The sequence below is a fragment of the Eurosta solidaginis genome, chromosome 2 (genome assembly GCF_040869045.1).
Source record: "Eurosta solidaginis isolate ZX-2024a chromosome 2, ASM4086904v1, whole genome shotgun sequence".
In the NCBI taxonomy this organism is placed as follows: Eukaryota; Metazoa; Arthropoda; class Insecta; order Diptera; family Tephritidae; genus Eurosta; species Eurosta solidaginis.
In genome coordinates this window covers 18,622,404-18,645,165 of record NC_090320.1, presented here as the reverse complement: position 1 = coordinate 18,645,165, position 22,762 = coordinate 18,622,404, and the positions used below count along the sequence as shown (strand labels likewise).

General features: G+C 42.5%; 1 protein-coding gene across 2 annotated transcripts; it reads left to right on the top strand.

Annotated features, from left to right (window-relative positions):
- Positions 1–4,404: 4,404 nt before the first annotated feature.
- bsk (mitogen-activated protein kinase dJNK) lies at positions 4,405–9,783 on the top strand. Of its 2 annotated transcripts, none has more exons than XM_067764565.1 (3): positions 4,405–4,764; positions 4,895–5,309; positions 7,921–9,783. In XM_067764565.1, the coding sequence occupies exon 3, from the start codon at positions 8,061–8,063 to the stop codon at positions 9,180–9,182; it is 1,122 nt and encodes a 373-aa protein (XP_067620666.1). In that variant the 5' UTR covers positions 4,405–4,764; positions 4,895–5,309; positions 7,921–8,060; the 3' UTR covers positions 9,183–9,783. The 2 variants fall into 2 exon arrangements, with proteins under 2 accessions (XP_067620666.1, XP_067620667.1); XM_067764566.1 differs by having other exon boundaries at positions 4,405–4,795.
- Positions 9,784–22,762: the final 12,979 nt, after the last annotated feature.

Sequence of the window (22,762 nt, the reverse complement as noted above, 5' to 3'; positions counted from 1 at the left end):
CCCCACCATAGGACAGTACTCGTTGCGTTAAACCTGTCAAAAGCTTTTGATAAGGTCAACCACGGCACGTTACTGCAAGAACTGGAAGGGCCTCCCTTCCTCCAAGACTCAAAAGATGGACCGCAAATTATCTGTCTGTTCGGCAAGCATCGGTGCAATTCAGGATCATAACATATAAACCCAGAAGATTTAACCAGGGGGTACCACACTTGTGTTTAACTTCTACATATCGAAGCTACCTTCACCACCAGAGGGAGTCACTTCCGTTTCCTACACCGATGACTGCACAATAATGACCACAGACCCAGGCCCAAACACTGATGAGCTTTCTAATAAAATAAACAGCTATCTCCCTGGTCTCTCCAGTTTTTTCGTCTCGCGATATCTGACATTGTCACCAAATCATCGGCGACCTTATTTCCAACAAAAACGATTTAATATGACCATATTAAACATTCTATGCCATACCGCCCTAGTTTTATGAGGAACTTAGGGTCACAGAACCCTCACTAGGATAGGCACCTTGTCCTTGGTGTGAGGGCTTAGCTGAACTCCATAGCACCCGACTATGAGGCGGAGCTGTTTGGGACTGACATCTATGCGGGCCAGGCCTCTTGGACCATTTGCAGCCAGGGAATAAATTCGGCTGTATTCGAACGGAGCCTTCCCGATACCGGGCCACCTCGGGAAGTATTGTTGGCCTTACCACAGTAAGGGGCGCTGCTGTGGCGGACGGTTCTTTCTCCGTATATAATACTGGACCGCTGAGCCCGCCTTGTCGGGCAGGTGGTCGTACGACCAAGATGAACGACTCATTACCATATTGTAATAAGGACGATGATAAGAGGAGAACTGAGTCGCAAGCCAAGGACGGCAAATACGCATTAAGCGATGCGTCGGACTCGGGGAGCGAGAGTAGTGCTGATTCAATGAACTCCGTGTTGGAGAAGCACACAAATGAAAACGGAGTAGAAGAGTGGAGAAGGGTACGGAGCAGAGGAAGTAAAAGAGCTCTCTTGCAGTAAGTACCGTGCAGCACTAAGAATTGTACAACGCTTGGGAGCAGTGGTCGACCCAACAGAAGTGTAGATCGAGCGCTTGGAATGGGCCCATGAGGCAGTATAAGTAGGTCGAAGGCAGTTCAAAAGGTTTGCTGCGAGAAACCCTCGGTTCTGCAACCGGTACGAGGAGGAAGAAGCGTCGATTCACAGAGTGAAGATGCAACGTTTGGCGGAAGGCGACAAGCCTGCTTTCAAGAGGCAGAAAGTACTCGGTCCTAGAGCCGGGAGGCAGGGCAGTCGCATAGACAAAACAAGTAGGCCCAAAGCTATAACACAGATGGGCCCCAATAGCGAGGTGGCAACTACCTCGAAAGCTGCGATATCAGAGGGAAGTTCCAACTACGGAAGTAGGAGATAAGCCAAAGGGATATAACGATAAGACTCCGGCGTTCTCGGAGGTGCCAAAGGGAGATAACTCTAAGACTCCGGCTTTTCCCGAGAAGATGAGTGATGTGGTAGAGCAGTCACTGACTGTGCCGCAGGTTGACCGTAGCAGTCCTTTCGGACAAATGACTACTGAAAGGTGGAGATCTGTGGAAAGGGAGCTAATTAGCTTAATGCTTAAGATGATGCGGGAACAACCAAGTAAGCCCCTTCCAACCTTTGATTCGGGGGGATGGTATAATGGTGTGAAGATGATAGCGTGCGACAATATCGCGATCTTGCGGTGGCAGGAGGAAGTGGTTCCAAACCTCCAAAGGCAGGGCACGAACGCGCGGTTTGAGGTGGTGGATAAAGCGCAAATCCCCACGATACCAAAAGTTAAGGTATTGATTTCATGCGTGATGAAGTCGGAGGATACACTGCGACTTCTGCAGAATCAGAATCCGAACATACCGACACATGATTGGAAGGTACTTACTGTATCTCGGCCTACCGAGGAAGGTCAGTTCTACATCTTCCAAATAAACAAGCAGGCGGAGGATATTTTGTACACGCAGCTTGGCAAAATGTCTTTTGGCTCTGGAAAAATTTACATGCGACTCAGGAAAAGAAGTCACGAGGACCAAAATCCTAACACGCTAGAGGTGGGCGAAGTCGAAAAGGACCTCAAAAACCTAAGGGAAAAAAGACAGGTGGAGGTCCCCGACGTCACCGCGAAGGTTTTAGAAGAGGACCAACCGCCAAATGTTGCTGTGACTCGCACAGAGGACACCCGGCATAACAGTTACGAGAGGCTGAAGGGGGCATGGAATACTCTAAACCAAAAGGGCAAGGGGAGGACGACGACGTCACGACGAAGGTGCTGGAGGGGGACAAACAGCCCAATGGTGCTGCGAGTCCTACAGATAAACCTCCAACGCAGTAAAGTGGCGTCGAGCGAACTCTTCCTAACCCTTTAGGAGGGTTCGTTTGACGTGGCGCTGATCCAGCAGCCGTGGTTCTCATCGGGAGGAAAGGTTTCTAGACTTAGCTCGCACGGGTTTGGCGTTTACTAGGCGCAAACGGAAGTACGGGTGCGAACTGTAGTAATGGTAAGGAAACAGCTGGATTCATATATGCTGCCTAATTACATTACTGAGGACCTCGTAGTGGTGGCCGTTGAGCAAAAGAATAAGCAGGCATTTATCCAGGCGTCCTGCTACATGACCCATGCTGCGGAGCCTCTACCGATGTAGTGCAAAATGCTAGTACAGGAGGAAGGGCGCAAAGGGCATTTGGTCATAGGCGCAGATGCAAATGCGCACGACAATGCGTGGGGAGGAGCAGATACGAACGAGAGAGCCGAATTTCTATTTTGTTACATCCTGCAAACCAATTTGCAGATAGCCAACAGGGAAAATGTCCCTACATACATTGGTCCAACATCCAGCAATGTTCTGGATATTACATTCAGCTCCGAGCGTGATAAATCAAGGTATGATTGGATGGAACTGGACTAAATTCCAGAAACAGGCAGAAAAAAGCTGGGATATATAAAAAGTGGGCGTGGTTATCATCCGATTTCGCTCATTTTCAATACCAATCTATTCTGGGTTATCGTGTTAACGGAAAGAAGGACGGACGGACGGACGGACGGAAGGACATGGCTCAACCAAATTTTTTTTCGACGCTGATGATTTTGATATATGGAAGTCTATATCTATCTCGATTCCTTTATACCTGTACAACCAACCGTTATCCAATCAAAGTTAATATACTCTGTGTGCAAAGCACGCTAAGTATAAAAATATAAAACCGAATCCTAAATTAGGTTAAAGTCTAGAACAAAAGTCGACTGCTAATACGCGTCTAAATATAACGAGAGAGGTGTCCATAGACGCGCATTAACTTCGATAATAATTATCTTATGGCGGAAAGGAAATATTTGATCTCTGTCCGGAGATATTTGCAGTAGAAGTTGGCAATTTTAATGTGGTTGTTGTAATGTTGTTGTGCACTGAAAAAAATGTTCCGTACAAAGGAATTTTGCATGCATTTGATTTTGATCCCACCCCATTGGTGGAACCAGCCAGGGTAAATTTTTAGGCCGCCAACGTAGATAGGTGGTCTGCGCAAAAATACTAATATATTTTGACCGACTCAAAACTTTTGCTTTCCGTTTCGCGAACCTGGGAATAAAACGCGTCTTTTGATATCTCACCCGATATTTTTGGACGTGCATTAAGAGTGTGCTGCTGTTGTATAGAATTACACATATGACTTCGACACATGATTTAGGGGCGTATTGCTAGATGAGCTGTTGTTGTTGTTGTTGTTGTAGAGACAAGGTAGCTCCCCGAAGGCTTTGGGGAGTGTTATCGATGTGATGGTCCTTTGCCGGATACAGACCCGGTACGCTCCGGTAACACAGCTCAATTAAGGTGCTAGCCCAACCATCTCGGGAACGATTTATATGGCCACATTAAACCTTCAGGTCATCCCTCCCTCCCCACCCCCAAAGTTCCATGAGAGCTTGGGTTCGCCAGAGTTCTGTTAGTGAAACGGTATTCGCCGCTCGAGGGTGAGGTTGGCAATTGGGTTTAGAGAAGCTATATATTGCGCTGGCAACTTGAAAAGGTTGCCCTACACAACCCCTTGAATCTGGCATACCTACCGCGGGTATATTCTAACACCCTAACCCGCTGGGGGTCAGGCTGAGCCTACAGGTTCTTTGTAAATGGTAAATGGTCTCTTCAAATGAAATACCTGTGAAGTGTATGATTTGCCTTGAATTATTGCATGGGTGTATAAACTTAGTTGTATGTTTTAAAGCCAACGTATTATAACTATTGGACAGCCACTGGATGCTTGCTTGTAAAATTTCGTATACACACTCTAGCTATCCCAGTCACACTGCCGGCCTTATGCCTTATGCATCCACTTGCCGCCGTATGACAGCAGCGAAGTAAATAATTTTTGCTGTCAGATTCAACAAATTGACAAGCGCGGTGCCAATTTCTATCCGAAGTAGTTTTTTGTGTATTCTTATTAGAAAGTTGTGTGTTATTTGTCTACAAAAATTTCTCTAAACAATAAATACGAATGGAAATGTTACATTTACATATTTGCTAGGGGGTGTGCGTGATTCTAAATATGAAATGAACGCATTAAATGTAATAATTGGCTAATATAACCGGAAAATAGAAGTCGTTGTGCGGCAGCCAGTGAAAGAAAGCCAACATCTCTTTGGTGACAGATGAAGAAAATCGATTTTTTCATGCAAAGTTCAGAGAAATTTTTCGGTGCTCTACAGCTTTTCGTTGCCGTCGTTTAAAAATTGGTTCGCAGCTAATTTAAAGTTATATATTTATGTAATTTCTTTTGTAAATATAAAATTTGCATATTTTTTACATACTTACATTCCTTTTAACAAGTCTATTTATTGTGACGTTAACGCCCTTTCATTGCAGCCCGAACATCACAGCAAACTTGAGCGGCACCCGGCTTTTAATTACGAATATTCATAACTAAGTTAAAAAGTTAAAGAAAAAAACCACAACAAAGGCAAGGAAGCAAACGTTCAGGTTGAAAAACTAATAAAGCAAACGCGTTAAACGTTACGTCCAAGAGCAGCGCTTAGCAGCAGCATCCACATAATCCATTTTTGTTGGCTAACATCGCATAGTTATACAGTCACAATAACGAAGTTCACAGCATTTGCGGCTAAATCAATAATCCTATCAACGTCATCATCATCGCCATCAACAACAAAATTTTAACACCCGAGCCACGCATAACAGCAACAACAAGAAGTCGAGTAGTAATTTAGTCGTTGCAGCTGCAATATTTTATATTTGCGAGCAGCAGAATTATTGTATTACAAAGGTAAGGAGTGCTACCAAAAAATAAGGTCAGGTGGCAGGGGGGGCTAATATGCTGCAGCAAGAGGATATGCCGCATTTCCCTTTAAGTAAACGAGCAGCAACAAAGATTTTTTTGTTTGTATATAGTGCCAGGCACGATAGGAAAATAGTCGTGCTGCCACACGACAAACCGGCGCCGAGCATGTGCAGCTGGAGGAGGGTCTTCCATCATGACATGTTTGGCTAAAGTGTAAGAAAAGTTATCTAAATACAGATAATTATTTAAATTTATTTAGTAACAAAATAGCCTTTTTCATAACTAAACAAAAAACATACGAGCGTCGAGTGATAAGTTTGTGCACTTGAAGTAACTTTGATTTGTTATTTTAGAGTCTTATCTAATTTGATCTATTAAATGTATATTTTCTTTAGATCCCTAGCATATCAGCCGACTCTGCATTAGAGTAGGAGCTTTTAATATATCCATATAACTTAATCCGGTTAGGCCTAGGAACTGATTGGACTCCCACGACTTTTCAATGCCGAACATGGTGTCATGTCGTATCGCTTTCATAAGAAAATATATGCCACGTCGATATGATACGAATTTTGTATAAAAAGCCATAGTACCAAGCGCACAAAATGTCCATTAAACTGCTGAAAGAGCAGCTTAAACTTTAAAGCTGCTATTTGTGAAAGCTTAGTGTTGTCATGTATTCCTTCCCATCAATAACCACTTACTTACTTACTAAATTGGCGCTTAACCGTCTAAACGGTTATGGCCGTCCAAAAAGGCGCGCCAGTCGCTCCTTCGCTCCGCCAACCGGCGCCAATTGGTCACACCAAGGGAGTTTAAATCGTTTTCCACCTGGTCCTTCCAACGGAGTGCTTCCATAGGCGGGTTCCGATAGAAACTCTTTCTTGGCCGGAGCATCATCCTTCATTCGCATAACATGGCCTAGCCAGCGCAGACGCTGCCTTTTTATTCGCGGTACTCGCCAACGAGTAGAGGACCATACATCTTTCGAAGAACTTTTCTCTCGAACACTCCCAAAGCCGCTTCATCTGCTGTTGTCATGGTCCATGCTTCTGCCCCATATAGAGGGACGGGTACGATAAGTGACTTGTAGAGTATGATTTTCGTTCGCCGAGAGAGGACTTTACTTTTCAATTGCCTACCTAGTCCAAAGTAGCATTTATTGGCAAGATTGATTCTTCGCTGGAATTCACCACTTAGGCATCCATAAACTAAATTTCCGACAACTATTCAATACTTCACCCACCAGAATTGAACATTGGACTTTAGTATTTTGGCAATAGCTACAAACCTAGTAAGGGATCAACCGATATAACAACAAGCAAAAGGCATTGTACAAACCCGTGTTGAGGTATAACTTTCTTAAGAACGAGTCAGATACATTTCAGGTCAAGACATTACTTTTACAATATTTCTACAACAACAATTGAATCCATGGGGAATCCTGTTACAAATATCAATGTGTCATATACAAATTCTTCACAGAACGAGTGAATGGGAGGGCGGTTTGGCCTAGAGATATCTTATTAAATCGTTCCCGGGATGCTCGAGCGTATACCTTGATGGTGCTTGTTACCAGAACGTACCGGATTTATATCCGACAAAAGACCATCAACATCGTGACGCTCCCTAAAATCTACAGGAAGTGTCTTTATCGCTACAACAACAACGAGTTAATTATAAATGATAAAAAAATTATTCCAACCTTGCTGTTTCACTTAGGTATCAGTTCACACGCCCATTTAGAAGTTATGAGCGGAAAGAGTCCTGGTAAAAAGGATGTGTAAAGAATTAGACTAAATTTAAGTTCGTGTTAGGCAGTATGTTTGAAAATATGAGGACGTTGTTCGTTGTTGTTGTTGTTGTTGTAGCGATAAGGACACTCCCCGAAGGCCTTCGGTTCGTTCCGATACCAAGCCCGACCATCTCGGGAACGATTTGTTATGACCACATGCGACCTTATAGGCCATACCGCTCTCCCACCCTCTAGATCCATGAGGAGTTCGGGGTCGCCAGATCCTCGGCTGTTAATGAAACAGTATTCGCCACGGATAGGTGAGGTTGACAATTGGATTTGGAGAAGCTATGTATTGCGTTGGCAACATGAAAGGGCTGCACTACACAAACCTCTTGAATCCGGTATTTTAGTCGTCTCTTACGACAGGCATACCTACTGCGGGTATATTCTAACCCTCTAATCCGCTGGGGGTACACGTTGTTCGTGTTGAGCGGGTATTCATGACTTGAAGAATATATTTTGAGCATGCCTCCGATTATATGGCATTGGTTGCTCGTTTTGAAAGTTTTTAATATGAACTCTAAATGGAAAGTAAACAGGTCAACGACATTTTGAGATGAAATTGCAATCAACCGTCGAATTCATTATGTCGGATCGTTTTAGAAACATATTCTGACGCCGATTGTTGTTCAAACAACTATATGACAGGACGAGTATCTATATTTTACTGAGATAGCGCATTTCTGACTTAGCCGTATAGTCAGTGTCTTCTACTTAACCGACGGTCTGTTACCTGTACCTTAATGTATATTAAAAAAAAAAAGCTGGAAAATTCATTCTCTCTATCTCTTCCCACAGGCTCTACGAAAACACCTTCACTCCAATCCACAACAACTCTCCAACGAAAAATGAACATGTAAATTGACATTGATAAAATTACCTTTTATAAAACACCAAATCTTTACAAAGCGATAAACAAACAAAAAAAAAAACTAGCAATGAGTTCCCGGCATTACACTATCGAGGTTGGAGATACGAATTTTACAATTCTTAATCGGTATACAAATTTAAAACCCATTGGCTCTGGTGCACAAGGCATAGTATGTGCCGCTTACGATACTATGACCGAGCAAAATGTTGCCATAAAAAAACTATCACGACCATTCCAAAATGTAACACACGCTAAACGCGCTTATAGAGAATTTAAATTAATGAAATTAGTAAATCATAAAAATATTATTGGTTTATTAAATGCATTTACACCACAACGTACTTTGGAAGAATTTCAAGATGTTTATCTTGTTATGGAATTGATGGATGCAAATCTATGTCAAGTCATACAAATGGATTTAGATCATGATCGTATGTCATATTTATTATATCAAATGTTATGCGGTATAAAGCACTTACACCTAGCCGGCATAATACATAGAGATTTAAAACCATCAAATATTGTTGTTAAAGCTGATTGCACATTAAAAATATTAGATTTTGGTTTAGCACGTACAGCTGGTACAACATTTATGATGACACCATATGTGGTCACCAGATATTATCGTGCCCCCGAAGTTATTCTAGGCATGGGTTATACTGAGAATGTTGATATATGGTCTGTTGGTTGTATTATGGGTGAAATGATACGTGGTGGTGTTTTATTCCCTGGCACTGATCATATTGATCAATGGAATAAAATTATTGAACAATTGGGTACTCCGTCTACATCATTTATGCAACGGCTACAACCAACTGTACGTAATTATGTTGAAAATCGGCCACGTTATTCTGGTTATTCATTTGATCGTCTTTTCCCCGATGTACTCTTTCCAAATGATAATAACGAACAAAGTCGACGAAAGGCATCTGAAGCGCGTGATTTATTAAGTCGTATGCTGGTAATTGATCCCGAGCAACGTATTTCGGTTGAACAAGCACTATTACATAGTTATATAAATGTTTGGTATGATGCTGAAGAAGTCAATGCACCAGCACCTGAACCATATGATCATAGTGTTGATGAAAGGGAACATACCGTCGAACAATGGAAGCGACTCATTTACGAAGAAGTTATGGATTATGAGGCACATAATAGTACTAATGTATCAGTAAATACTACGCGGTAGACCATAAATTAAATAATATATTTATACATATGTATGTATGTACGTAGTCGGCATGACATACTAAATGATGCTGCTTCTGAGCAACTCTTAATGTATATAAAATATAAGAACAATAAAGCCATTAAAATACTTTCAAAAATACGATACATTAAAAATAATAATATTAAATAAAATAAATAAAATACATACATCATTAATTAGAGATCAGCTTGTTTCGCCTCTTAAAAGTAAAAAAAGAAAAATAGAAAGAAAGAAAAGAAAATAAAAAAATAAAATTGTATGAAAATGTATGTTTTTATTTAAGCAGGAGTGTAGCCAAAAAGATAAGCAAGTAATAGTATAGGCGCAGATTTCCCTTTTTTCGCACAAGGGAAAAGTGTACGTATATAAATTATATAATATATTTAATAAATACGCATAATACGCAGAATGTAATGGAAGAGTACAAGATGTTGAAGCAGAAAAAAAGAAAGTGTTTTCTATATGAGAAAAAAAACTAAGCAAATAAAATTATGACAGCCAGTTATTTGGCAAACACATAAGTAGAGAAAGTGTAAAACTTTTAGTGGCAAATAAAATTTTTCCCGCTATCTTTAAAGAAGCGTGTGCTTCATTTATAGATTATGTATTTGGTTTATATTACACTGTACAGCACTAGTCTAGGTACTGGACCAAACCAATTTTTTTTTTAATATTTCAAAAGCCAAAAAGTAATATCCCCTTTTTCGAAGTCAGCCTCAGGAACAGCGATGTTCACAATTCGAAAGTGGTTCGGAAATGTGGCAATCTTCTTATTTGTATTGCAAAAATTTTTTTCTTTTTAACCTTGATAAGGGGTCAGAAACAGAACTTCGAAAAAATTTAAAGCGATATATTTATGTACAACACAAGAAAAGTTAAAAGGAGTCTGACAATGTGGCTCATGTATTTACAAGCATTTTGACGCTTCGCATCTGTTTCTGCTATCGACTTTGTCCCAACAAGTCATAGTTCGGACCTAACCTCAATCACCAGAGATTTTTTTTACCAATTTTACGAGGTTACACCAAACCACCCTGCGTTCGGTAAACTTCAAAAAAAGGGAATACGTGTCTCACATTACCAGCTAACTTCGAAAAACGAAGAAATTGCTTTTTGCTTACGGCTCAGTCTCTACAAAAAGAAAGTTCTGATCTAACACCTAAAGAAAAAACTAGATTTTGTTGTTTAGTATTTTTTAAAGGAGCTTAACTCAATACAACACAGTAGAACGAGAAAGCTTGTTGAAATTCTAAGTTATTAGGTATAAATATGCTTTTAAAATTGTGTATAACATTGCAACTTGGGACCATGTAAAGAAGTCTCATTCACCAGGACGATTGTTTTGTACGCGTTTCAAGCAGGCCACTTCTTCTGGACGTATATGTACAAGCATGCACTTAACATTCGTTTAGTTGGGTGCGATATGAGCAGAGACCCAGCTTCAAGTGGATAAGGAGACAAAACATTTTGAAAACGACCCTGGATAAGATCTGAGGGAAAGCTCTTAGACGGTACGGCCCCTTAATGGGGACCATGTCTCTGCCCAGAAGTTGGATTTCCACGCGAATGCTATCCAAGGGATGCGAAGGACCGTGGAAGACAGTATTGATCGAGATATGAAAAAAATAAGACGTAACCATACTTGAAATCATCAAAGAAGGAGTCGGTACATTTGCACCTTTGCGAAATTATGAGGAACTATCTCGGATGTATCTATAACCGTAAAAGCAATCTTAACCTAGAAATTCAAAGTGTAATGGCTCTAACCAACAAGCGCTACTTTGGAAAGACTTAGAGAAGGACCGTCATGTTTACGGCATGTTGCAGGGCAAGTTTCAAGCTTCACGCTGGCAAATAAAAGGCCAAAGGCTTCACTGTTTACGTAGTATGTGAACGGAGTAAAAACTTTTGCCCAGAAAGTATTGCTATCGACATCCGTACTTGCAGCAGAGGAAGGCAGCGACTTGAGAAATATATGAAGGCAGACTTGATTTCCCTAGGTGTTGCAATTAGCTTCAGTTAAAGCGAAATAGGGATGACTGGCGTAACATGGAAAACGTCGCTTAGACAGTTAAGAGCCAATTATGGATACTGGTGGTACCACTTCCTTGATATTTGGTACACTCATAGCTCTTTGCTAAGTCGGACTTAAGTTTACCAGAAAATTTTGTTACTACCTCCCACTTTCAGTATTGCCGGTCCTAGGTTTGAATCGCGGGTGAAGCAACATCAAAAATTTAGAAAAAACGTATTTCTAAGAGAAAATTAAAAAACGAGCAGGACACCAATCGAAAAAGAAGTTCGACCTGAATCTACTCGGAGATAAAACGCTACAAGTGTTTATTTTGCTTTTTTATGCCTTCCTTTTCTTTTACAAAAACATTTGCTCTGACCACTACATATTCCTCCACCCTTATCCATAACACCACCTTTACTTCCTGGGTACTACCCCTCCTTATTATCTCCATTCAGCGGCACGTAACGTTTGGCCAAAGCATTTCGTTTCAAGTGAACTAAAACTACAGGAAAATGCGACTTTGAGAGATATCTCTACCACATAGTTCTGCGCCACCTATTGGGTACCCTATTCACCTATAAAATATACCTCATAATTGATGAGGCTTGCATTGAAAGACATCATATTTGAGTACTAAGGCCCCTGGAAATATCTTTCGTCAGTTGTTCTTATTGTACAAACATATTTCAATGTCCCCTGGGTTTATATTTAAGTAAATAAAAGTGACACATTAATATATTGATATCGCTACCGATATCTTTCATTTGATATATAAACCCATTTTTAGAGCCAACACTGGTCTACATCTTAATGGCCATCATCTAGTGAGTTTTCTAGTTTCGTATCACGGGAATCTTCTTTATCATTAGGAAACTTGAGAAACAGAGGTCGTGTTATTTTTGTACATATGAGTTGCCAGGCTCAGGATCTTTGCTGTTAACAGCTGTTTCTCGCAATTACTTTTTTGAGTCATAAGCCACCTTTTCATAGACCGGGTCACATATATTCAAATAAACGTTACTTTGTATAGACTCGTTGTTGCTGTAGCGATAAAGACACTTCCTGAAAGGTTTTAGGGAGTTTTATCAATGTAGATGGTCCTTTGTCAAAAAAAAGTTCCGGTAACAAGCACCATTAAGGTACAAGCTCTACCCTCTCGGGAGCGATTTAATATCAACACATTGAACCTTCTAGACCAACCCGCCCCACACGTCCTAGTTCCGTGAGAAACTTGAGGTCGCAAGAGCATCGGCTGCTAAAGAAACAGGCTTCCTTTAGTATTTGTAAGATATCCACGGCTGTGTTCAAGATCATAATGCAGATTTTTTAAAAACTCTAACGCACCTAAAAATGATAATCTAGCACCTTCAGTGTGAAATGAAAACACTACTCACTATCAACATATGCGGATGTATGACATATACCTGATGGATTACTTTTTCCATAATCTATATTACTTACTTACTTAATTGGCGCTTAACCGTCTAAACGGTTATGGCCGTCCAACAAAGCGCGCCAGTCGCTCCTTCGCTCCGCCAACCGGCGCCAATTGGTCACACCAAGGGAGTTTAAATCGTTTTCCACCTGGTCCTTCCAACGGAGTGGGGGCCGCCCTCTACCTCTGCTTCCATAGGCGGGTTCCGATAGAAACACTTTCTTGGCCGGAGCATCATCTTTCATTCGCATAACATGGCCTAGCCAGCGCAGCCGCTGCGTTTTAATTTGCTGGACTATGTTGATGTCTGCGTATAGCTCGTACAGCTCATCATTAAATCTTCTTCGGTACTCGCCATCGCCAACGCGTAGAGGTCCATAAATCTTTCGAAGAACTTTTCTCTCGAACACTCCCAAAGCCGCTTCATCTGCTGTTGTCATGGTCCATGCAGGACGGGTACGATAAGTGACTTGTAGAGTATGATTTTCGTTCGCCGAGAGAGGACTTTACTTTTCAATTGCCTACCTAGTCCAAAGTAGCATTTATTGGCAAGATTGATTCTTCGCTGGATTTCAGTGCTGATGTTGTTGCTAATGTTGATGCTGGTTCCCAAATAAACGAAGTCTTTTACTATTTCGAAATTATGGCTGCCAACAGTAGCGTGGTTGCCAAGGCGCATATGCGCTGACTCTTTGCTCGATGACAGCAGGTACTTCGTTTTGTCCTCATTCACCATCAAACCCATCTTTACCGCTTCTTTTTCCAGCTTGGAGTAAGCAGAACTAACAGCGCGGGTGTTTAGGCCGATGATATCAATGTCATCAGCATATGCCAGTAATTGCACGCTTTTATAGTATATTGTTCCAGTGCGGTTAAGTTCTGCAGCTAGTATAATTTTCTCCAGCATCAAATTAAAGAAATCGCACGATAGGTGGTCACCCTGTCTGAAACCTCGTTTAGTTTCGAACGGCTCGGAGAGGTCCTTCCCAATTCTGACTGAGCTGATGGTGTTGCTCAACGTCATTTTGCACAGCCGTATAAGTTTTGCGGGGAAATCAAATTCAGACATAGCGGCATATAGGCAGCTCCTTTTCGTGCTGTCGAAGGCGGCTTTAAATTTATGTTACCCTAAAGAGCTACATAAACGTCTTGCAAAGATTTCGTAGAGATTATTTGAAGACTTGGGGCTGAAAGTTGCACAAACAAATTCTGATACACATTTATACTTCAGGATAAAAACAACTTATATGAAAGCTTCATTTCTAAAGTTCAAACAAGTTTAGTTTACTTTCTGTTGTAGACACAATGACCCCAACTAGAAGCCATATATGTACATATGTATATACTATTTAAATTAATTTCACACTTGAATAGTCACCCAGAAAAACACATACATCAATCCATATATCCTTTATATGTGTGTACGTTCGCCCATAAACTTATGATTATTAAATTAGGTCACCGCACCATCCCTTTTGTTTGGGTATAATATTTCTCTATTGATTAGTCTGAATATTCCATTTCACACTTGTTTCTGATTATCTTTCTAATTTTAGATCAAAGCTGAGACTGTGGGGTATAGAAATTGTACAATAAATATTTGGTTGGAAGCATTTGCAGTTCGACTAATTTTGGTATGTACGACGGTACTCATGTCAAAGACGCATTGAAGTGGAAGACAATTTTTGAATACAAGCCAATGTTGAATTGTTTACATTCATACTTACCTACAACGACGGTTGAAGAGGTCTGCCAGGCGCTGAACACACAGCTTGCAGGTTTCAATGCTAAGCCGTCTTGTGTGCGATCCTTGCGCAAAGCGTACGGCGGTACGCAGACTGCGACTATGTCTTTACCCACCGAGTTAGTTCGGGAACTTACGAGAAGTGGTAAAGTCCGAATCGGATGGGTCATAAGCCGAGTCCGAGCAAAAGTTCAGCCGAAACGATGCTTTAACTGTCTCGAGTTCGGAGGACACATAGCAAGAAACTGCGGCACCGAATCCAATCTCAAAGGCGTTTGCTTTAAGTGCGGGGGCCAAGGGCACGCGGCGAAATCATGCACTAACGCGCTTAAGTGCTTATTGTGCGCTAGAAGAGGGCTCAGCTGCACAGACCATCACACTGGTGGCTATAAGTGCCCAGTATATAAAGAAGCGGTCCAGAAACAAAGACCTTTATGAGATTATTGCAACTTAATCTTAACCATTGTGAAGCAGCCCAGGACCTTCTGGCACAAACAGTTTTGGAGTTGAAGATTGACTTAGCACTTCTTAGTGAGCCCTACAGAGCGAAGACTGCGAATTGGATACAAGACGAATTGAGCAAGACTGCTATTTGGTCCTGCAGACATAATCCCTTATATGCGGAATTAATACTTAAGGAACGAGGATTCGTATGCGGTAAGATTGATGGCATTTACGTTTACAGTTGCTATATACCACCTAGTACGCCGCTGGACGCGTTCGAAGAAATCGTCGGAAAAATAGCCATGGATGCGACGTTGCGGGAGCGTTTCGTCATCGCGGGAGACTTTAATGCATGGGCTATAGAGTGGGGCTCACAGAGAACATCTCCCAAAGGGAGGGCTCTGCTCGAAGCATTTGCATGCCTTGATGTAGCGCTCCTTAACGTGGGTGGGCAAAACACCTTCTTAAGAAATGGGTTCGGCTCCGTAATCGACATAACGTTTGTCAGCGCCAATCTCTACAGGTTGGCTGAGTGGAAAATCAGTGATTGATATACCCAAAGCGATCACTCAGCGATTGTGGTGGACATCAACCTCGAGGGGGGAGGGCGGCCCACTATACAGCCACCCCTAAAAAACAGAGGTTGGAATATCAATACTTTCGACCCCGACATATTCAAGCTAATGTTGACAACAGTCGAACATAGAGGAAGTGCTAACGACATGGCGAATAAATTAATGGCGGATATTAGAGCAGCATGCGATGCGTCAATGGCTAGAAAGACCAAGCGCAAACAACATTGTTCCACATTTTGGTAGAACGAGCGCATACACTCCCTAAGGAGAGAGTGTATTCAGGCTAGGAGGCGCTATCAACGAGCCAGAGGGAGACCGGAATTTCTAGAGTGCAGAGCTACCTACAAAAGAGCGCGACTCGCACTTAAGAGAGCAATAAAAGATACTAAGCGCGAATGCTTTCTCAAGCTTTGCGATGACGTCGAGAATGACCCTTGGGGCACAGCTTATAAATTGGTTTTTAAGAAATTGAAACACAAAGGAGAGGCGATGCCAACATGCCCCTCTTTTCTCAGAAACGTGGTAGATACTTTATTTCCCACGCAAAGGGAGCTAGTGTCTCCCACATCAGGCGCCGTACTATACTCATTTGACGAGGTTACCGTCGTCGAGGTCCTTCAAGCGGTGAATAGACTGCAAGACCGCAAGTCTCCTGGCCCAGACGGGGTACCAAACAGAGCACTCAAACTAGCTCTCACTTATAACACGCCAACATTTGCGGAAATATTTAATGCATGCTTGGCTGAGGGGACATTTCCTACAATATGGAAACGACAAAAGCTTGTCCTGCTGCCAAAGTTTGGTAAAAATACGGCGGAACCATCTAGCTACAGGCCCATTTGCCTGCTCGACTCCGCCGGTAAGGTTCTTGAGCGAGTCCTCTATAATCGACTCGAAAAAGAAATTGAAGATGTGGGTGGTATTTCCGATAACCAGTTTGGGTTTAGGAAAGGAAGATCCACCATCCAAGCTGTGAACATGGCGAAGGAAGTGGCCCAAGAAGCCATGTGTGGCACCCGATGGCTCGAAGGCTCTAAGGAATATTGCCTCATCGTTACTTTAGATGTAAAAAATGCCTTCAACACTGCCAATTGGGCAAAAATTCTAGACACGCTGGAGCAGATAGGCATATCCCTTTACCTGCGTAGGATCATACGCAGCTACTTTGAAGGTAGAGTGCTGGGATATGAAACGGCTGCTGGAGTAGAAAAGCTTCACGTCACAGGCGGTGTTCCTCAAGGCTCCGTGCTCGGTCCACTGCTTTGGAATATTATGTACGACGGAGTATTTCGACTCAAGGTACCCAATGGGGTGAAAATTATCGGCTTCGCGGACGATATCGCATTGGTAATCACCGCCAAGCACCTAGGCGAAATATGCGCCAAATCTAATACAAGCATAGCGATGGTTCAATCGTCGCTTACGAAAAATGGACTGCAGCTGGCGGAACAAAAAACAGAGGCTGTACTCATATCAAGTAGGAAAAGGGTGGAGCAAGTCACTATAAGAATCGGCCGCCATGACATCGACACGCTGCTTGCAATAAAATACTTGGGGGTTGTGATAGACAGGAGGTTGTCATTCAAATCCCACTTAGAGTATGCCAATGGAAAGGTAGCAAAAACCGTAGCAGCATTATCTAGGATAATGATAAATGCAAGAGGACCAAAGCAACGACGGCGTCAACTTCTGGCTGGCGTTGTAAAAAGCCAAATACTTTACGGGGCTCCTGTTTGGCATCAGGCCACGGAGTATAAATCATACTTCCGCGGGGTAAAGTCGACTTACCGCCTGTGTGCACTACGCGTCTGTAGCGCCTTTAAAACTGTCTCTGACGACGCAGCACTAATCATCGCAGGAATGTGTCCTATAGACATATTAGCAAAAGAAGCAGCGACGATTTATCGGGATCAAAGCTCAAGTAACGGAGCACGAGAGCGAAGCGTGCAGAACTGGCAGCTCAGGTGGAATGCCTCAACAAATGGTCGTTGGACACACCGATGTATCCCAGATATTAATATATGGATATCTAGAAAGCACGGCGAGGTGGATTTCTACCTCACACAGTTTCTGAGTGGTCACGGATGCTTTAAGGAATATTTGCACCGATTCAATCACGAGCCTAACAACATATGCGATCACTGCGGCGGCGATACAGTAGAAGATGTTTACCATGTATTTTTCGAGTGTCCTAGGTTCTATAGCTCGAGATGCAAACTGTGCAGAATATTTGGAGAGGATTACACTCCTGAAACAATTGTTGGATGCATGCTACAAAGCAAGGTAAAATGGTCAGCGGCGTGCGATGTAATAGCGGAAATAATGAAGTGTCTACGAAGTCTTGAAAGGCTACGGCGCAGCAGCGAACATTGAACAGTCGAGTTGTGTGGGTGGATAACAAATTGCTAAGGTGGAGGGGATCGAGCTGATCACGTATTGAATGCAAGGCCTCCGTACAATTAGCGGCGTGAGAATGATAAAATAAGAGAATACCGTAATATATGTAGGTAAATGTAATAGCAAACCAGGCGACGGATTGGAGACAAGGCCTCTTCAACCGTTCGAATACTGCCCCAGGTGAAGGAATAAAGCACGGATTGGAGACACGGCCTCTTCAACCGTGCGACCAAAAGCAGTCAACATACACGCAACGACAAACCTACGGATTGGAGACAAGGCCTCTCCAACCGTAGAAACAACGAGTATGAGGGTAAACGTCTCACATGTAATCAGAGTTTATACTCGGATTGGAGAGAAGACCTCTCCAACCGGTGGAAGTACGAGGAAAGCCCCGTTACGTATTGTGGAAAAAAAAACAAAAAAAAAATTCAAAAAAAAAAAAATAATTTCTATTTATACATATATAATTTATTTACACATATATACATATGTAAAAAACAAAACCCTACAATACAAGTAGTCGAACGCACAAGCATGCCACAAGCACTATATGCACAGTGTTTAAGGTAGGCTTGCAAATATTCGTAGAAGTGGTATGCGTCAAGCACATTCAGGTAGTAAGCAGGGCGTGTCAGTCCCAGCGTTAACCATACCGCGGCACTATCTAAGTACAGCAACGTGACCCCGACAGACGTAGAGCTTAGTGCTCAACCTACCTCCCGACAGAATACTTGACGGTAGTACCGGGGGGTAAATGGTACTCAGACGGTAGGAGGTTTAGTGCGGTTAAAGTCCCACACTGACTATGAGGCTTTCGATGCTTCCTCCTCGTAAAACAAAAAAAAAAAAAAAAACATAGATTGAAATGTTTAGGAAATAATTTTTATTAACTAAACACTATGAGCCCCTCACTTGGGTAGGTACTTTGCCGATGATGTCAGGACTTAGCCCAACTCTATAGCGCCTGACTATATGGCTGACCGGTTTAGAGGCTTGCATCTACGCCGTTTCGCCTCATAGAAGGGTGGCGGGATGCCGGCGGACAAGAACTGCCAAACCCCTTATCCAACGTGCTATGCCTATTGGATGATTTGAAGCTAGAGAATATATTCCAAAACCCAGTGTCGGGAATTATTGATCGCCTTACCACAATAAGGGGCGCTGCTATGGCGGACGATTCTCGTCCCCATATTTAATATTGACCCCCAGCGGGTTAGGGGGCCTAGAATATACCCGCGGTAGGTACGCCTGTCGTAAGAGGCGACTAAAATACTAAATTGATTCAAGGGCTTGTGTAGCGCAACCCTCTCAAGGGGTTGCCAGCGCAATATATAGCTTCTCCAACCCAATTGTCAACCACACCTATCCATGGCGAATCCTGTTTCATTAACAGCCGAGGCTCTGGCGACACCAAGTTCTTCATGGAACTAGGTGGTGGTGAGGGCCAGATGGCCTGGAAGGTTTAATGTTATATAAATCTTTCCCGAGATGGTCGGGCTAGTACCATAATGGTGATTTGTTACCGGAACGTACCGGATCTATATCCGGCAAAGGACCATCAACATCTATAACATTCCACAAAGCCTTCGGGGAGTGTATCGTTAATACAACAACATATTTAATATTGGCGACCACCGTGGTGTGATGGTAGCGTGCTCCGCCTATCACACCGTATGCCCTGGGTTCAACTCCCGGGCAAAGCAACATCAAAATTTCAGAAATAAGATTTTTCAATTAGAAGAAATTTTTCTAAGCGGGGTCGCCCCTCGGCAGTGTCTGGCAAGCGCTCCGATTGTATTTCTGCCATGAAAAGCTCTCAGTGAAAACTCATCTGCCTTGCAGATGCCGTTCGGAGTCGGCATAAAACATGTAGGTCTCGTCCGGCCAATTTGTAGGGAAAAATCAAGAGGAGCACGACGCAAATTGGAAGAGAAGCTCGGCCTTAGATCTCTTCGGAGGTTATCGCGCCTTAAATTTTTTTTTTTTTTATTTAATATTGCGCCGCTGAGCCCGGTTTGTCGTGCAGGTTCTCATACGACCAAGATGAACGAATCAAGATCTCATTAAATAGGGAAATAGGGAGGGAGTCGCTATAAGTGATGCGTCGAACACGTGGAGCGAAAGTAGTGGAGAGTGAACGAGCTCCGTAGTGGAAAAGCTTGCGAATTCGAACGAAGAAGTAGGTTGGAGAAGGGTACGGAGCAGAGGGATTCAGAGAACGCTCTCGCAGTACCGTGCAGCACTAATAATTGTCCAACATTTGGGAGCAGCGGTCGACCCAACAGAGATGAAGTGTGAGCGCTTGGAGTGTGCCTGTGGACTGTAAAAGTAGCTCGAAGGCAATTCAAGAGGTTTGGTGCGAGAAACCATCGGCACTGCAAGCTGCAGAATGAAGAAGCAACGTTCGGCTGAAGGCGACAAGCCTATTTTTAAGAAGTAGAAAGGACCCACTCCCATAGCCACGAGGCTGGCCCTCGTAGACAAGATAAGTGAGTCTAAAGCTGTAAAACAGAGTAACCTAACCTAGCTATGTGACGCTTTCGCATAGGATAGATCCTATTAACCTGTTTCCGGATAACTGACGGCAATTAGGAGCAACAAGGGATGTCAAGTCTTCCTTCACCTTTCAGTGCAAATTAGAACTTGTTGGCAAGGGTTATTGTCCGTTTGATTTCTAGGCTTACATTGTTTCCGCCGATAATGCTGGTTTCCAGGTAGACAAAGTCATTTACAGTCTCGAATTTATATGCGCCGACAATCATGTGGCCTCCAGGGTGCGAATGCGGCATCTTGGATGCCTGCATGTGCATCGGCTTTTCCTCATTTACCGCTGATTTCGTGCTGTCGAAGACGGATTTAAGACCAACAAACGCAGACAAACGGCATATAGACAGCTCCTTTTCGTGCTGTCGAAGGTGGTGAGGTGATGGGTATCAATTTTTACCCATAGTTTTTTTTCCAAAATTTGGCGCATACTGAAAGACTGGTCTATGATAGATTTACCAGGTCTGAAGTCAAAAGATTCAATCAGCCGATTAATGTTGGGCTTCAATTTTTCGCAAAATACGCTTGGCAAGATCTTATATGCGATACCAAGAAGGCCGATTCCCCGATAGCTGGTCCAAACATATTTTGCAAAGAAGCTCATGCATGCACCTAACCAACTCCTCACAGCCGTGTTTGAATAGCTCCGCAGGCAATACAACAGCGCCTGTGGCCTTGTTTTTCGTAATCTCGTTATTGCTAAAAATTTTGCTGGCGTTATTTCTGGTGGCGCTTTTATTAGAACAATTAAGACTGTGATATAATCAGATTTAAAAAATTAGGTGTAAAGTTTTAATGTTAAAAATATATAATTATGTACAATATAGAATTTTTTTGTCGCATACGAAAAAGCCTAATTATCGTTAAAGGTTACAATGAACTTATACAGTGTTATATTTCTTTAGAGTCAATTTATTTTTTACTTTTTAGTTAATTTTATTAACCAACTAGAAGACCCGGCAGACGTTGTCCTGCCCTAAATTTGGCCTATATTCATACATTTTAATAAGCTTTCTCCGTCTGAATCTGCCCTCCCCCCTCCTCACTTTTTCCTAGTCCTTTTATTCACTCCTTCCTCAGTCTTTTTCGCTTCATCTATCTCCATCTTCGTCTCATTCTATCTCTTTCTCAATCTCCTTCTCCTTGTCCCTTTTCTCTTCTCTCAATTTCTTCTTATTCTTCTGCATCCCTAATTGCCTGTCCCAGAGGGTGGTATGTATTTTATTCCAGTCCCAGTCCCACTCCGAGCCTCAGTCCCAGTCCCAGTCCGTCTCGGGGTAATATATTACTCTGTACTAAAGCACTCATCAACAGCTTTCATTTGATATCCATATTGTATAAATACTGTCTAGGCATACACTGGCCCACGTTTTGGCCTATATCTCGAGACCCTAGTCACCCAGGGGTATGAAAATTACCCTCTACTAAAGCACTCATCAACAGCTTTCATTTGATATCCATATTCTATAAACACATTCTAGGGGTACCCGGGTCCACGTTTTTGCCTATATCTTGCCTATAGTCGTAGTCACCCAGGGGTATGAAAATTACGCTCTACTAAAGCACTCATCAACAGCTTTCATTTGATGTCGATATTCTATAAACACATCCTAGGGGTACCCAGGTCATCGTTTTGGCCTATAGCTCGAGACCCTACTCACCCAGGGGTATGAAAATTACCGTCTACTAAAGCACTCATCAACAGCTTTCATTTGATATACATATTCTATAAACACACTCTAGGGGTACCTGGGTCCACGTGTTGGCCTATATCTCGAGATCCTAGTCACCCAGGGGTATGAAAATTACGCTTTACTAAAGCACTCATCAACAGCTTTCATTTGATATCCATATTCTATAAACACACTCTAGGGGTACCTGGGTCCACGTGTTGGCCTATATCTCGAGATCCTAGTCACCCAGGGGTATGAAAATTACGCTCTACTAAAGCACTCATCAACAGCTTTCATTTGATATCCATATTCTATAAACACACTCTAGGGGTTCCCGGGTCCACGTTTTGGCCTATATCTCGAGACCCTAGTCACCCAGTCACCTATCCTATATTTCAGGTTAGATCAAAATACACACGGGGTGCAAAACAAATTCAAAATCGGTTCAGTAGTTTAGTAGTCCATTGGCCTCAATTGTGTGACACGAGTTTTTTATATTGTCACGGATATTAGCATCACTAAGCTATACCATCACTAAGGCAATGCTAAGGCCATGGTAAGCGGTATTTACGTCAATAATCAACTCATGTATTACCCTTATATAAGCAGCCGATGTGTGTGCGAGAGACTGTAAACTACAAACTCACATACATCTGAGAGACGATGAAAAGTAGAAAATTGTAAACAAGTAGAAACTATATGAGAACTATAAAAACTCGAAATAGTT